The sequence below is a fragment of the Octopus sinensis genome, linkage group LG9 (assembly GCF_006345805.1).
Source record: "Octopus sinensis linkage group LG9, ASM634580v1, whole genome shotgun sequence".
Lineage (NCBI taxonomy): Eukaryota > Metazoa > Mollusca > Cephalopoda > Octopoda > Octopodidae > Octopus > Octopus sinensis.
Window position 1 is genome coordinate 30,379,675 of NC_043005.1, and position 17,501 is coordinate 30,397,175.

General features: G+C 37.1%; 1 protein-coding gene across 2 annotated transcripts in view; it reads right to left on the minus strand.

The window, feature by feature from the left end:
* LOC115215932 (HHIP-like protein 1) overlaps positions 1–17,501 on the minus strand; it is a 92,021-nt gene that overhangs the window by 8,816 nt on the left and 65,704 nt on the right. For both annotated transcript variants that reach the window (XM_036505864.1, XM_029785294.2), the window contains exon 8: positions 16,725–16,795. In XM_036505864.1, the coding sequence (XP_036361757.1) occupies positions 16,725–16,795 (71 nt within the window). The remainder of the gene's footprint in view (positions 1–16,724; positions 16,796–17,501) is intronic.

Below are 17,501 nucleotides of genomic sequence, written 5' to 3' on the forward strand. Positions count from 1 at the left end.
TACAAGTACTGTATAAAAATATTATCCTCTTTCAGAAGAACTGTATAGTTATTTATATTTTGGCTAACAGAATTGCCATACGAGATGTATATCTCATATCTGTGGCTGTGATATTTTATTAGTAGCGAGGGTGATGCACCACTGCTATGATTTTGTTGTTATCCACTTATTGCAAATAGCTGCTGATAGAGCATTTCAATATTTTAGATATTGATATTCAAACGACTTTGTGGTTGCAGTATCAAAGACCACAGCCACACATGAGGATAGCTCAAGGATTTCACAAGCCCATGTCATTTAGTACACTATACAAACTCAAACATACAAAAGAATTACAGAAGTGAAAAAAAACAGGCTTTTATCAGACACTCAGATGCAGCAAAGTTCTGGATTGTTGAGGTACACACCATTATTAAGACGACCACTTTTGAATCACACAGATTAGTCAGATATATGGAAATACATATTTAGTTTTTCCAACCATATGCAGCCACATGTTTCTAAATGATTCATTGCTTACTCAGCCTTCTGTTTTTGTTTACATAGTCAACGATTCTCCTGTTATAACTATAAGTGTATCTGCGGGTTTGTCACTTATATCATATTGACTGACTTAATATATATACACTGACTTAGCAACCATTCTATATACTTATAGATAGATAGATAGATAGATAGACAAACAGACAGATAGATAGATAGATAGATAGATAGATAGATAGATAGATAGATAGATAGATAGATAGATAGATAGACAAACAGATAGATAGATAGATAAATAGGCAGACAAATAGACAGATAAATAGATAGACAGATATAGATAGATAGATAGATAGATAGATAGATAGATATTGGTTTCAAATTATGGCACAAAACTAGAACTCTTGGGGGAGGGTTTAAGTCCATTACATTGACCCCAGTGTGTAACTGGTACTATTTTTTTGACCCTGAAAAGATGAAAGGCACATCTCTATCTCGGTGGAATTTGAACTCAGAACTTAAAGATAGACAAAGTGCTGCTAAGCATTTTGTCCAGCATGCTAACAATTCTGCCAGCTTGCCTTTACATGTGTGTGGTGTGTGTGTAAGTAGCTTGCTTACCAACCACATGGTTCCGGGTTCAGTCCCACTGCTTGGCACCTTGGGCAAGTGTCTTCTACTATAGCCTCTGACCAGCCAAAGCCTTGTGAGTGAATTTGGTAGACAGAAACTGAAAGAAGTCTGTCGTATGTGTGTGTGTGTATGTGCTTGACATCCCCGTAACTTAGCAGTTTGGCAAAAGAGACCAATAGTATAAGTACTAGGCTTACAAAGAATAAGTCCTCAGGTCAGGGGGCTAGCAGATGGCAAATAATAGAGTGAGACAAGGCATGTGGGTAGAACACACAGGTTGGGAGCAAGCATACAGTGGCACAGGTCCAAGAGAACAGGATTGGTGAGTGGGAGGTAATCATAGTACATGAAGTAGAAATGTGAGGAAGAGAAGGGATGTAGAGACGTAGTTTGGTTTGTTGTGGTAGAGTGTGTGAGAAGTTTTCTACAGTGTTTCTAGAATTCAGTTTCACTGATGTGGGTGGGTCTTCTCAAGAACTTCATATCACCTGATATCTCAGTCCATGGTCATTTCCTCCGTGAGGTCCAACTTCCTGAGATCAGTCCTTACCACTTAATCCCATGTCTTCATGGGTCTCCTTCTCCATGGGTACCATCCACTTTCTGTCATCAGCACTTCTTTGTGCAGCTATCTTCATTCATGCACATCATATGTCCAAACCAATGTAGTCTTCTCTCTCTTGCTTGCCACATTTGATTCCTTTTATGCCAAACTTTTCTCTCAATACATTTGCACTTAGTTGTACATGTGCACTGATGTTCCACATCCAACAGAGCATACTACCTTCGTTTCTCTCCAGTCTATACATATCCTCAGCATTCAGAGCCCATGTCTCACTACCATGAGTATAGCTGTTCGTACACAAGCATCATATAGTCTACCTTTCATTCTGAGAGAGTCCTTTTGTTGCCAACAGAGGTAATAGCTCTCTGAACTTCTCCACCCAATTCTTATTCTAGAAACAATACTTTCAGAGCATCCTCCACCATTGCTAATTTGGTCACCTAAGTCACAAAAAATATCAACAACTTCAAGAGAGCTTCCTGGGCATTTGAGAGAATCTAAGTCCCGTATGCTCTTAGGGCTTATTTTGTTCCTGCACATCTGTCACATGCAAAGACGACTTTATCTGTATCCTATGCCAACAGATATTTTAATAATCTCAGCAGTGATTCCTGATAGCCCAGGGACTTTCCCTGTTTTCATGTCCTTAATTGCTTTATCTATGATGCTGCTATCAACCCTGATTGCTGGTCTCTCAATTGGTTCAATATTTGGTAGATTCTCCTTCTCCCATTCCTTTACCATATTTAGCAACCTTTCATAGTGACGCTTCCATGCATCTTTTCTTCTCTGAGTCACTAAGTGCAAGCATACCATTATCCATTTGCAGACATTTCTCACCTACCACATCTCTATTCTCTCTGATACACTGCTTTGCAATCCTGAACACCTCATGCCTCTGATCCTCATGCTGTAGGACATTTGCAAATCTCTTCCCTTCAGCTACTCCTTTTGCTATGTAAACCTGACACCTAGCTGCCCTTTTGGCTACCTGATATAATTCTCTGCTTCCACCGTTTTTCCATTCTTTCCAAGCCTGTCTCTTTGCTTTTATAACACTGTCTACCTCCTTGTTCCACCACCATATCACCTTTGGTCTAGCTGGGACTCTGCACCAACCACAGATTCATCCGTAGCTCTCAGTAGATTGTCCGTCAAGAACTTCCAATTGTCCTCTAAGCTATGTGTCCCCAACTCTTCCTCGCTTTCGTCAGAAGCTTCCATTAGCTAATCTCTAAATTTTTGTGTTTGCTGGGGCTTTGAGCTTCCATAGTCTTCTTTTCCAGATTGGTTTATTTCTCCAGGTCTTTCTAGCTCTAATTTTGAAGTCACTAACTCGTAACCTATGGTGGGTTGTATACTCTTCACCTGGGAAAGACTTAACATTTTAAAGCATCCATCTATCATGCTGTCTGGTGAGGAGGTAGTCAATTTGGCTTATGCGCTCACCAGAATAAGTGATTAAGTGGCTGGCTGGTTTTTTGAAGTTAGTGTTGCAGATCATAAGATCATTTGCATCACAGAACTCCAGCGGACTTGTTCCCTCCTCATTTTTAGGTTCAAAACCATAGCCTCCATGCACTCCCTAGAATCCAGTGGGGTGCTGTCCAACATGTCCATAGAAGTCACCAGCCACAATAATTAAGTCTCTGTCATATATATATATATATATATATTGAGTGAAAACACCTAAAGCTCCACGAGGCTCTGGCAGGGGGGGGGCGATCCCTACTGTACTCTTTTGCCACAACTTTCTCTCACTCTTTCTTCTGTTGGCCTGCTCGCTTAGCCACCGGGGTGGCTTCATTCGAAGGCTAAAACAATGCGAACACATTGTGACCAGCGATGTGTAGCAACATCCCAATGGTCTAGTTGGTCACGTGATCACGTGATATATATATATATATATATATATATATATATATTCTTTGTTTCTATGTGAAGTTATAAAAACAATAATAACGTGGAACAGAGGGAATAGCCAATACTTTTTAGTCAAGTACATATTTGTTAATTTTTACAAGGAAAAGGCTGACAGTTACTTCAGAGTTTCAGCTCATTAGCTATCAGATTACAGGTAAGCTGTAGCTTTGAAGTCATCCATTTTTTACCGTTTTTTTTTGTGTACACACACACATGATGGTTGTTAACTCCTTGTACAAAGTCTGACCAGGTCTGATGTGGCTTTTTAAATCAGACAGTGCATTGAAAAGACACCCACATAGATTGCATATCTGCTTTGGACCACCAAGAGCTGCAATTAAGTTCTGATCTTTGTGGATCTTAAAATGTCTTTTGAGGCCTCTGTTAGGTTTGCAGTCATTATGGTATACACAGCATTGAAAGGGGTGCACAGACATATGGGCAGAATAGTTGGTGGAGGTTCGTTTTCCATATATATATATACATACATACATTCATACACACACACACACACGCATGCTCTCATATGCTCACACATACACATTCACATACTACTTTATACAGTCTCTAAGAAATGGCTGTTAATGTCAGCTCAGAGAATCATCAAAATTGTTATAACTACTTCGTCTCGTTAATAGGACATCATCCACTGATGTAATTAAGGTTAATAACATAAGACATAAATAAAATAAAATGAATGAAAACAAAAAACAAGGAAAAGATGTTTAAAATTCAGTCATGTATCACAGTTGAAAATGTAAATTTATCTTCAAAAACAGACATTGCATGTCACAAAGTAAAATCAAACATCATATGTGTGTGTGTGTGTGTATCTATTTATGTATGCGTGTGTGTGTGTGTGTATATATATATATATATTTATCTATGTGTATGTACATATATATATTTATGTATGTGTATGTGTATGTATATACATATATAAATATATATATTTTTATGCATGTGTATGTATATATATATAAATATATTTATATATTTATGTATGTGTGTGTGTATATATATATATATATATATATATATATATATATATATACATATATGTATATATTTATGTATGTATATATATATATATATAATATATATATTTATGTGTGTATATATATGTATGTATGTATGTATGTATGCATACATATCATAGCATAGGAAAGAAGGTTGATTAACTTAAAAAAACCCTAAAACTTTGATTCTTTTGTTTTTTTACAACTTGGTTTCTGAGCTGTGTATATTCAATGTGAATTACATTGATTTTAGTTTAATAATGAACTCAGAAAAGAGGATTTATGTAACTTTTTTACATAGTCTCTGTACCTTGTATGAATTGTTGCTCCCAACTTCAATTGTTAGTCAGACTTATTCTGACGTGCGTTTCTGATTATTGCAAATATAATCAAACATGATCAATATGTCACTTATCCTAAGATACATGTGTGTGTGTGTGTGTGTGTGTGTGAGAGAGAGAGAGAGGGGGGGAAAGAGTGGAAGAGAGAAGAAGAAAGAGATAAAGAGAGTGAGAGAGAAAGAAAGAGAGAAGAAAGAGAGAGAGGGTGTGTGTGTATGTTTGAACATGAAAGAGTGAGAGAGAGAATGGCGCAATAGGAATTAGCATGTGTGTGTGAGTGAGAGAGAGAGAAAGAGAGTGAGACAGAGAAGGAGAGTGTGTGTGTGTATAAGTGAGGGGGAGAGGGAAAGAGAGAGAGACAGAGATAGACAGGGCATAGAGTGTGTGTGTGTGTGTCTCTTTTAAATGTCTATTGATTAAGTTGTCATCTCAGTATATTAAGTGATATCAACAGGCCATTTTATCACATAAATAATATTTATATTGTGAAGTATATTTGCCACCTAAATGTGGCTAACCCTTAAGGGTTCATACTACTGTAGCTTGTAGCCCCAGGAAGACATCTCCTCCAGCTGGCTATTGACACAGTTTCTCTGCCCTATTAGTGTTTGCCCAGAGATTTATTATTGATATCTTTATCATTTATGTGATTGTGATATATTGGCATTGCTCTCCTCCTCCTCCTGAGACCTCTAACTATTCCTACTGGTAGGAGGATAGCAATGAATGCATTGCTCTCTCTCTCTGTGTGTGTGTGTGTGTGTGCCAAAGAGAGTATTAATTCATAGACTTAACAATGAACAAGAAACATAGTTCAATAATCAATTAATGTATTCCCAGATTAATTAACATAGTATGCTCAACTTAATGCATGTTCAACTTAACGAATGCTCAACTTAATGAATGCTCCGCTTAATGAATGCTCATCTTGATGAATGCTCAACTTAACGAATGCTCATCTTAATTTTCCTCTGGTAATATTTACTGCTTATTTCATTGCATTTTTTTGACTATTTTTTTCTTTTAATATTTGGAGATGGACAATGGCCAAATATTTTATGATAAATAAATGTTTTGTCACTTAAGAATTTAGTCCTATTAAAAAGATGTTATTTTAGCTTAGATATAGATAGAGAAGAGATTACTGGTGAGAAAGGGGACGGGAACAGACAATAAAATGGCCTTAGAATACTTTAGGACTCATCTTTGTGGAATGTTTTCAAAATCTTGGTAATCGTACATGTCACTAGGAACCAAATCCTGAATATTATGGCCTTTATCACTATCAGATGATTGTTTTCTTAAAATGGTGGGTCGAAAGTGAACAGTTAACTTTACACGAGAATGGTATTTTGTGATTGGTTGGGTATTTAAAAATGAATTTTTCCAACCTTTCTTTTTCCATTTTCTATGCTTTGTCTGTTGCTTAGATTTTGTGTAAGGGTAATTGTCAATATAAACATCATTGCTCACAGACTTTTCAAGATTGTTATTAGAATCGATTGCATGGAATGGTTTTGATTTCTGCCTGTCCTCTCTCTCAGGCTTTGAATCCTTTACTTCATCAACAAAGGTAGAACTTGAAATCTTCTGGTTATTACCTGGTCTATAATCTTCTGGATTAATACCAGAGGCAGAGTTAGATTCAAGATCATCACCAGAAGCAGAGTTAGAATCAAAGTCATCATCATCATCATTAGAAGAGCTGGGGTTGAGATTATCCCCAGAGGCAGAACTATAATCTGTATCATCAACAAGTGTTAAACTAGATGCTGAACTACTAGGTGAGGATTTTCTAGGGTCAGGTTTCCTGTATAGACTATGAATTAAGGAATAACTCGATCCTGATTTATTCCTATTAGCAGGAATAGAGTTATTGAATACAGATATTGATGCTGAAGTAGTTGTAGGAGAAATTAATGTGGAATTTTGATTATTTTCAGGAGATTTAATAGAATTGTCTGAAACTGAATTGGAACCTGGTTTTTCACCTTTCAGTGAAGAGATACCTGCATATCCACCTGATGGAGAAGGAGTATCTGGGTAATGTCCAGAACCATAGTTGGAATGTAAATTTTCTCCAGATGCAGAACTGGAATCCATATCCTCACCAGAGGCAGAATTAGACTCCATATCCATACCAGAGGCTGAATTTGTGTCCATATCATCTCCAGATGCAGATCTCAAGTCAGTATAAGCTTTGGATATTGAAGAAGACGATGCAATATTTTGGGTGATTGAAGCAGAAAAATCATCAATGTTAAGTGTAGTGTTTGTGTTTAAAGTATCTTCTGGAGTGAAAGTAATATGTGGTGAGACTCCAGAAGTTTGGAGAGAACTACTTAAAGCTGAAGTAAGATGTGGTGCTGCTAAAATGGTAGAAGAAGAATCTGGAAATGTTTTTAGAGAAAAACTAAAAAGTTTGTAACTACTTTGTATTGGTGTGGAGTATGAACTTGTAACAGGGGTGTGAGTTGAACCAGGGAATATTTTAGGGGGTATTGTTGATGAGATGTCACTGTTTATGACGGATGGAGGACGTGGAGTTGTAAGAGAAAGAAATTTATATATTGTAGAAGATTTTATAGGGTGAGAAGTAGAACTTGAAGATATTTTGGCTTCATGAAGATTTTCATAACTTAATGATTCTTCCTTAGAACCAGAACTAGACTTCAAGTCATCCTCAGAATCAGTACTTGCTTCCAGGTCATCCCCTGAATCAGTGCTAGATTCCTGGTCATCCTCAGTGTCAGAACTTGATTCTAGATCATTCCCAGAGGAAGAACTAGGATCTAAATCTTTTTCAGAAATTGTGGATGTGAGTTCACTGTTTACAACAGATGCAGGATGTGGAGTTGTAACAGAAAGAAATTTATATTTTGTGGGAGATTTTGTAGAATGAGAAGAGAATGAAGTTATTCTGGATTCCGGATAATTTACAGACATTGAACTGGAGAGAATAACATCTCCAGAGACAGAACTGGGGCCATAATTATATTTAGAGATAGAATTGGAATGAAGATAATTCCCTGATGACCTAATATGAGTTTCTGAGAATCTTTTGGAGGGAATAGCAACTGTTGTGTCAGTGTGTGACTGCAGGTTACCTCGAGAGTTAGAGCTAGACTCCAGATAGTCCCCAGAATTAGTACTTGACTCCAAGTCATCCTCTGAGTCAGAGCTTGATTCTAGATCATCCCCAGAGGAAGAGCTAGATTCTGAATCATCTTCTGTGCTAGAGCTAGATTCCTCTTTATCATCAATTTCCAAATGGGATGGAGAACTAGTTGTTTCAACAGAAACAGATTTACTGTTGATATAAACACTAGGTGTGTTGATATAATTACTGACAACTGAAGAATATTGAGTAACACTATTAATTGATTGATGTAATATAGAACTAGTAATGTGGTAACTATTTGAAACTGGGGTAGGTTTGGGCATTTTAGGTGGTATTGTTGATGTGATGTCACTGTTTATAACAGATGTAGGATGTGGAATTGTAAGAGAAAGGAATTTATATGTTGTGGGAGATTTTGTTGATTGAGCAGTTGAGCTTGAAGGCATTCTGGTTTCACGAAGATTTCCATAACTGGAACTAGAAACAGACTTAAGCCGTGAAATATAACTAGAATGAAGGTAATTCAGTGATGATCTAACATGAGATTCTGCAACTCTCTCTGAGGAAGTTGTAAGTTTAGTAGAAAATTTTGATTTAAAATTTAGTTCAGTGTCAGAATTAGATTTCAGCTCTTCTCTGGAACCAGAACTAGACTTCAAATCATCCTCAGACTCAGTACTAGCTTCCAGATCATCCCCTGAATCAGTGCTAGATTCCTGGTCATCCTCAGTGTCAGAACTTGATTCTAGATCATTCCCAGAGGCAGAACTAGGATCTAAATCTTTTTCAGAAATTGTGGATGTGAGTTCACTGTTTACAACAGATGCAGGATGTGGAGTTGTAACAGAAAGAAATTTATATTTTGTGGGAGATTTTGTAGAATGAGAAGACAATGAAGTTATTCTGGATTCCGGATAATTCAGACATTGAACTGGAGAGAATAACATCTCCAGAGACAGAACTGGGGCCATAATTATATTAGATAGAATTGGAATGAAGATAATTCCCTGATGACCTAATATGAGTTTCTGAGAATCTTTTGGAGGGAATAGCAACTGTTGTGTCAGTGTGTGACTGCAGGTTACCTCGAGAGTTAGAGCTAGACTCCAGATAGTCCCCAGAATTAGTACTTGACTCCAAGTCATCCTCTGAGTCAGAGCTTGATTCTAGATCATCCCCAGAGGAAGAGCTAGATTCTAAATCATCTTCTGTGCTAGAGCTAGATTCCTCTTTATCATCAATTTCCAAATGGGATGGAGAACTAGTTGTTTCAACAGAAACAGATTTACTGTTGATATAAACATAGGGTGTTGATATAATTACTGACAACTGAAGAATATTGAGTAACACTATTAATTGATTGATGTAATATAGAACTAGTAATGTGGTAACTATTTGAAACTGGGGTAGGTTTGGGCATTTTAGGTGGTATTGTTGATGTGATGTCACTGTTTATAACAGATGTAGGATGTGGAATTGTAAGAGAAAGGAATTATATGTTGTGGGAGATTTTGTGATTGAGCAGTTGAGCTTGAAGGCATTCTGGTTTCACGAAGATTTCATAACTGGAACTAGAAACAGACTTAAGCCGTGAAATAAACTAGAATGAAGGTAATTCAGTGATGATCTAACATGAGATTCTGCAACTCTCTCTGAGGAAGTTGTAAGTTTAGTAGAAAATTTTGATTTAAAAATTAGTTCAGTGTCAGAATTAGATTTCAGCTCTTCTCTGGAACCAGAACTAGACTTCAAATCATCCTCAGACTCAGTACTAGCTTCCAGATCATCCCCTGAATCAGTGCTAGATTCCTGGTCATCCTCAGTGTCAGAACTTGATTCTAGATCACTCCCAGAAGAAGAACTAGGGTCTAAATCTTTTTCAGAAATTGTGGATGTGATGTCACTGTTTATAACAGATGTAGGATGTGGAGTTGTAACAGAAAGAAATTTATATTTTGTGGGAGATTTTGTTGATTGAGAAGTTGAGCTTGAAGGCATTCCGGCTTCATGATGATTGTCATAACTTGAGCTTGAACCAGACTTAAGCCGTGAAATATAACCAGAATGAAGGTGAATCATTGATGATTTAACATGAGATTCTGTGACTTTTTCTGAGGGAGTTACAACTTTTGTGGGAAATTTTGGTTCAGTGTCAGAACTAAATTCCAGCTCTTCTCTAGAACCAGAACTAGACTTCAAATCATCCTCAGACTCAGTACTAGATTCAAGGTCATCCCCTGAATCAGTGCTAGATTCCAGATCATCCTCCTCAGTGTCAGAGCTTGATTCTAGATCATTCCCAGAGGAAGAACTAGGGTCTAAATCTTTTTCAGAAATTGTGGATGTGATGTCACTGTTTATAACAGATGTAGGATGTGGAGTTGTAAGAGAAAGGATTTTATATGTTGTGGGAGATTTTGTTGATTGAGAAGTTGAGCTTGAAGGCATTCCGGCTTCATGATGGTTGTCATAACTTGAGCTTGAACCAGACTTAAGCCGTGAAGTATAACCAGAATGAAGGTGAATCATTGATGATTTAACATGAGATTCTGTGACTTTTTCTGAGGGAGTTACAACTTTTGTGGGAAATTTTGGTTCAGTGTCAGAACTAGATTTCAGCTCTTGTCCAGAACCAGAACTTGACTTCAAGTCATGCTCAGAGTCAGTGCTAGATTCCAGGTCATCTTCAGTGTCAGAGGTGGATTCCAAGTCATCCCCAGATGAAGAACCAGACTCTGAATCATCTCCAATGCTAGAGCCAGATTCCTTTTCATCATCAGATTCTTGAGATTTAGTATTGGTAACGAGACTAGATGTTGTATTAATATAATTACGGATGACTGAAGAATTATGTTTAACGTTTTTAATTGATGGATGTAATATAGAACTGGTAATATGATTATTTGAAACTGGGGTAGGTTTGGGCATAAATTCAAAATTTAAATCATGTACAGAATTAGAATGTGAATTGAAATTGTCTTTAGAACTAGATGTAGGTACCACATGATGTTTAGAAGATGACCCGTACACCAAATCATCATCAAAAGAGGAGCCAGACTCCTGGTCATCTCCAGAACTAGTACTAGCCTCCAGGTTATCCCCTGAAGATGTTCTATCCTCAAGGCTAACCTCAGATTTAGAGCTCGATTTCAAGTCAACCCCAGAGGATGATCTGGACTCTAAATGACCTGCAGTGGTTGTTGATATGCTATCATTGTTTATAACAGATGTAGGATGTGGGGACGTAACTGAAAGGAATTTATATATTGTAGGAGATTTTGTAGAGTGAGAAGTAGAACTCGAAATCCTTTTAGTTTCACGGAGATTTCCATAACTTAAACTGGAATCAGCTTTAAACTGTGAGATATAATTAAGACGAACATAAATCATTGATGATTGTATGAGAGATTCTGAGATGCTTTCAATGGAGGTTGTAACTTTAGAAGGAAGATTTGATTTGAAATTATTTCTACTGCCAGAACTAGACGCCAAGTTATGTTCAGTTCTAGAACGAGACTTCAGATCATTGCCAGAACTAGATTTCAATTCGTCCTCAGAGTCAGTGCTCGATTCCAGGTCATCTTCAGTGTCAGAGCTGGATTCTAAGTCATCCCCTGATGAAGAACTAGACTCTGAATCATCTCCAATGCTAGAGCTAGATTCCTTTTCATCATCAGATTCTTGAGATTTAATATTGGTAACAAGACGAGATGTTGTATTAATATAATTATGGATGACTGAAGAATTACGTGTAACTTTATTAATTGATTGATGTAATATAGAATTGGTAATGTGGTAACTATTTGAAACTGGGGTAGGTTTGGGCATTTTAGGTGGTATTTTTGATGTGATGTCACTGTTTATAACAGATGTAGGATGTGGAGTTGGATGAGGAAGGAATTTATATGTTGTGGGAGATTTTGTTGATTGAGAAGTTGAGCTGGAAGGCATTCCAGCTTCATGATGATTGTCATAACTTGAGCTTGAACCAGACTTAAGTCGTGAAATATAACCAGAATGAAGAGGAATCATTGATGATTTAACAGGGGATTCTATGACTTTTTCTGAGGGAGTTACAACTTTTGTGGGAAATTTTGGTTCAGTGTCAGAACTAGATTTCAGCTCTTGTCCAGAACCAGAACTGAACTTCAAGTCATGCTCAGAGTCAGTGCTAGATTCCAGGTCATCCTCAGACTCAGTACTAGCTTCCAGGTCATCCCCTGATTCAGTGCTAGATTCCAGATTATCCTCCTCAGTGTCAGAGCTTGATTCTAGATCATTCCCAGAGGAAGAACTAAGGTCTAAGTTTTTTTCAGAAATTGTGGATGTGATGTCACTATTTATAACAGATGTAGGATGTGGAGTTGTAAGAGAAAGAATTTTATATGTTGTGGGAGATTTTGTTGATTGAGAAGTTGAGCCGGAAGGCATTCCGGCTTTATGATGGTTGTCATAACTTGAGCTAGAACCAGACTTAAGCCGTGAAATATAACCAGAATGAAGATGAATCATTGATGATTTAACACGAGATTCTGTGACTTTTTCTGAGGAAGTGGTAACTTTTGTAGGAAATTTTGATTTTAAATTAGGTTCAGTGTCAGAACTAGATTTCAGCTCTTCTCTGGAACCAGAACTAGACTTCAAGTCATCCTCAGACTCAGTACTAGATTCAAGGTCATCACCTGACTCAGTGCTAGATTCCAGATCATCCTCCTCAGTGTCAGAACTTGCTTCTAGATCATTCCCAGAGGAAGAACTAGGGTCTAAATCTTTTTCAGAAATTGTGGATGTGATATCACTGTTTATAACAGATGTAGGATGTGAAGTTGTAAGAGAAAGGATTTTATATGTTGTGGGAGATTTTGCTGGTTGAGAAGTTGAGCTTGAAGGCATTCTGGCTTCATGGTGGTTGTCATAACTTGAGCTTGAACCAGACTTAAGCCGTGAAATATAACCAGAATGAAGGTGAATCATTGATGATTTAACATGAGATTCTGTGACTCTCTCTGAGTAAGTGGTAACTTTTGTAGGAAATTTTGATTTTGAATTATTTCTATTGTCAGAAATAAACTCCAGGTCATGTCCATTGCTAGAAATAGACTTCAACTGATTTCCAGACCCAGAGTGAGACTTCAAGTCATCCTCATTGTCAGAGCTTGATTCTAAATCATCATCTACTGAAGAACTAGACTCTGAATCATCTTCAGTGCTAGAGCTAGATTCCGTTTTATCATCAGATCCCAAATGGGATGGTGAACTTGTTGTTTCAACCAAAACAGATTTACTACTGACATAAACTCTAGAAGCTGTGTTAATATAATTACTGATGGCTGAAGAATAATGAGAAACACTATTAATTGATTGATGTGATACAGAACTAGTCATTAAGTAACTATTTGATATTGGAGTAGGGTTGGGTATTTTAGGTAAGATTGTTGATGTAGGTTGACTATTTATTACAGATGTGGGAAGAAGAGTTGTAACAGAAAGAAATTTATATTTTGTGGGAGATTTTGTAGAATGAGTAGAGAATGAAGTTATCCTGGATTCCGGATAATTTACAGACATTGAACTGGAGAGAATAACATCCCCAGAGACAGAACTGGGGCCATAATTATATTTAGATATAGAATTGGAATGAAGATAATTCCCTGATGACCTAATATGAGTTTCTGAGAATCTTTTGGAGGGAATAACAACTGTTGTGTCAGTGTGTGACTGCAGGTTACCTCGAGAGTTAGAGCTAGACTCCAGATAGTCTCCAGAATTAGTGCTTGACTCCAAGTCATCCTCTGAGTCAGAGCTTGATTCTAGATCATCCCCAGAGGAAGAGCTAGATTCTGAATCATCTTCTGTGCTAGAGCTAGATTCCTCTTTATCATCAATTTCCAAATGGGATGGAGAACTAGTTGTTTCAACAGAAACAGATTTACTGTTGATATAAACACTAGGTGTGTTGATATAATTACTGACAACTGAAGAATATTGAGTAATACTATTAATTGATTGATGTAATATAGAACTAGTAATGTGGTAACTATTTGAAACTGGGGTAGGTTTGGGCATTTTAGGTGGTATTGTTGATGTGATGTCATTGTTTATAACAGATGTAGGATGTGGAATTGTAAGAGAAAGGAATTTATATGTTGTGAGAGATTTTGTTGATTGAGAAGTTGAGCTTGAAGGCATTCTGGTTTCACGAAGATTTCCATAACTGGAACTAGAAACAGACTTAAGCCGTGAAATATAACTAGAATGAAGGTAACTCAGTGATGATCTAACACGTGATTCTGCAACTTTCTCTGAAGAAGTGGTAACTTTTATAGGAAATTTTGAATTTAAATTTAGTTCAGTATCAGAACTAGATTTTATCTCTTCTCTGGAACCAGAACTAGACTTCAAATCATCCTCAGACTCAGTACTAGCTTCCAGGTCATCCCCTGAATCAGTGCTGGATTCCTGGTCCTCCTCAGTGTCAGAACTTGATTCTAGATCATTCCCAGAGGAAGAACTAGGGTCTAAATCTTTTACAGAACTTCTGGATGTGATGTCACTGTTTATAACAGATGTAGGATGTGGAGTTGTAAGAGAAAGAATTTTATATGTTGTGGGTGATTTTGTTGATTGAGAAGTTGAGCTTGAAGGCATTCCGGCTTCATGATGATTGTCATAACTTGAGCTTGAACCAGACTTAAGCCGTGAAATATAACCAGAATGAAGATGAATCAGTGATGATTTAACATGAGATTCTGTGACTTTTTCTGAAGGAGTTACAACTTTTGTGGGAAATTTTGGTTCAGTGTCAGAACTAGATTTCAGCTCTTCTCTGGAATCAGAATTAGACTTCAAGTCATGCTCAGAGTCAGTGCTAGATTCAAGGTCATCCCCTAACTCAGTACTAGATTCCAGGTCATCCCCTGAATCAGTGCTAGATTCCTGGTCCTCCTCAGTGTCAGAGCTTGATTCTAGGTCATTGCCAGAGGAAGAACTGGGGTCTAAATCTTTTACAGAACTTGTGGATGTGATGTCACTGTTTATAACAGATGTAGGATGTGGAGTTGTAAGAGAAAGAATTTTATATGATGTGGGAGATTTTGTTGATTGAGAAGTTGAGCTTGAAGGCATTCCGGCTTCACGATGATTGTCATAACTTGAGCTTGAACCAGACTTAAGCCGTGAAATATAACCAGAATGAAGGTGAATCTTTGATGATTTAACATGAGATTCTGTGACTTTTTCTGAGGGAGTTACAACTTTTGTGGGAAATTTTGGTTCAGTGTCAGAACTAGATTTCAGCTCTTGTCCAGATCCAGAACTTGACTTCAAGTCATGCTCAGAGTCAGTGCTAGATTCCAGGTCATCTTCAGTGTCAGAGCTGGATTCCAAGTCATCCCCAGATGAAGAACTAGACTCTGAATCATCTCCAATACTAGAGCCAGATTCCTTTTCATCGTCAGATTCTTGAGATCTAGTATTGGTAAAGTGGCTAGAGGTTGTATTATTATAATTACGAATGACTGAAGAATAATGAGTAACACTTTCAATTGATTGATACAATGTAGAACTAGTAATGTGGTAACTATTTGAAACTGGGGTAGGTTTGGGCATTTTAGGTGGTGTTGTTGATGTGATGTCACTGTTTATGACAGATGTAGGATGTGGAATTGTAAGAGAAAGGAATTTTTCTGTTGTGGGGGATTTTGTGGATTGAGAAGTTGATATTGAAGGCATTGTGGTTTCTGGATGATTTAAAGACATTGAGCTGGAGGCAAGGTATGAAACAGAACTGGATTCAGGGTGAAATCCAGTGGCTGAAGATATGCCAGAGTAGTCTTTATTTACTGAGCTAGAGTGATGATGATCTTTGGAAACTGAAATGGATTGAATAGAATTTGCAGAGGTTGAACCAGATTCAAGATTATCCCCAGATGTCGAACCAGATTCAAGATCATCTCCAGGTGTTGAACCAGATTCAAGATCATCTGCAGAGGATGAACTAGAGTCAGGATCATCTTCAGAATCTGAATTTGAGTCAAGATTATCTCCAGAACCTGATCTAGAATCAAGGACATTCTGAGTGGATGTGGTTGAATCTAAAGGAGTGTGAGTGGTTAATATTGAGTGGAGATAATTTTGAAATGGTGCTGTAGAATTTAAGTGGTTGTGAAAAGGTAAACTAGATTCCTGATAATTTGCTGGTGTTATAGTTGTGTGTTTATAATTAGGAATGGTTGAAATGGTGTTTGTATGATTGTGATGTTTAGGATTAGAATCTGTGGTACCCGTAGAAACTAATTTAACTTCTGTTGATTTCCTTGGTTCACCAAGAACTGAAGAATTTTGCTCTTTCTCATGACCATTTATGACATCTGAAGTAGACTCTCCTTTTATACTATCAAAACTCTCAAATTCTTTTTCTACATAAATATCACTATTTGATGATGGAAATTTAACGGCAGGCACATATTCATCTTCTGCTTCTTCCGAGGTCCCAAACTCATTAGGACTGTTACCAAGCTGCTTTGAAGTTTCCACTTCATTATCCTCCAATCCAATAAATGTACATGTAAAGCCAGAGGGATCTAAACACTCAGCTGAGCCATGCTCATCATAATTGTCCCCTGAACTATGAAGCCACTCACCAGATATGTTGTAAGGAACATCAGTTTTGTTGTATGACAGTTGGGGTTCACAAAGTTCAGGGTTGCCACGCCTGTGAAAAGTAGAAAAGAAAGCTATTTTTTCAAAATATTAAACAGCATTAAGACAAGTTTTAACTTCAGGCCTACTCTGGATAAACAAATTGAGCTAACGATGGGTCTGTTCAGCCAGTGCTTGTTAAAATATCTGCAATGGTATACTAGTGTGCTCCAAAGGCTGTTTAGGTGTTTTGTAGACTTTTAAAACCCTGAATCAAGGCTTTAGAAAATTCATTCTGAAATGGATTATCTACGGATTATCTATGGATTATCTTGAAAAATATATTCGTTTATTCTTTCATTCTTTTACTTGTTTCAGTCATTTGACTGCAGCCATGCTGGAGCACTGCCTTAAATGGTGTTAGTCGAAGAAATCAACCCTAGGACTTATTCTTTTGTAAACCTAGAACTGGGATTTTCACTAATAAAATTTTCAACAAGATGTTAAGGTTAGTGTATAAAAAAAAATTTATAAAGGCATGGTTCTGTGTTCAGTCCCTCTGTGTAGCACCTTGGGCAAGTGTCTTCTACTATAGCCTCAGGCTGACCAAAGCCTTGTGAGTGGATTTGGTAGACAGAAACTGGAAGAAGACCATCGTATGTGTGTATGTATATATATATGTACAATTTAAAAATAGGACGAAATCTTTATAAGAATTTATCAAGTAGTCAGTGTGAAAAACCTCATAAGAGAAAAAAATCCACCAATATTTTCACTTA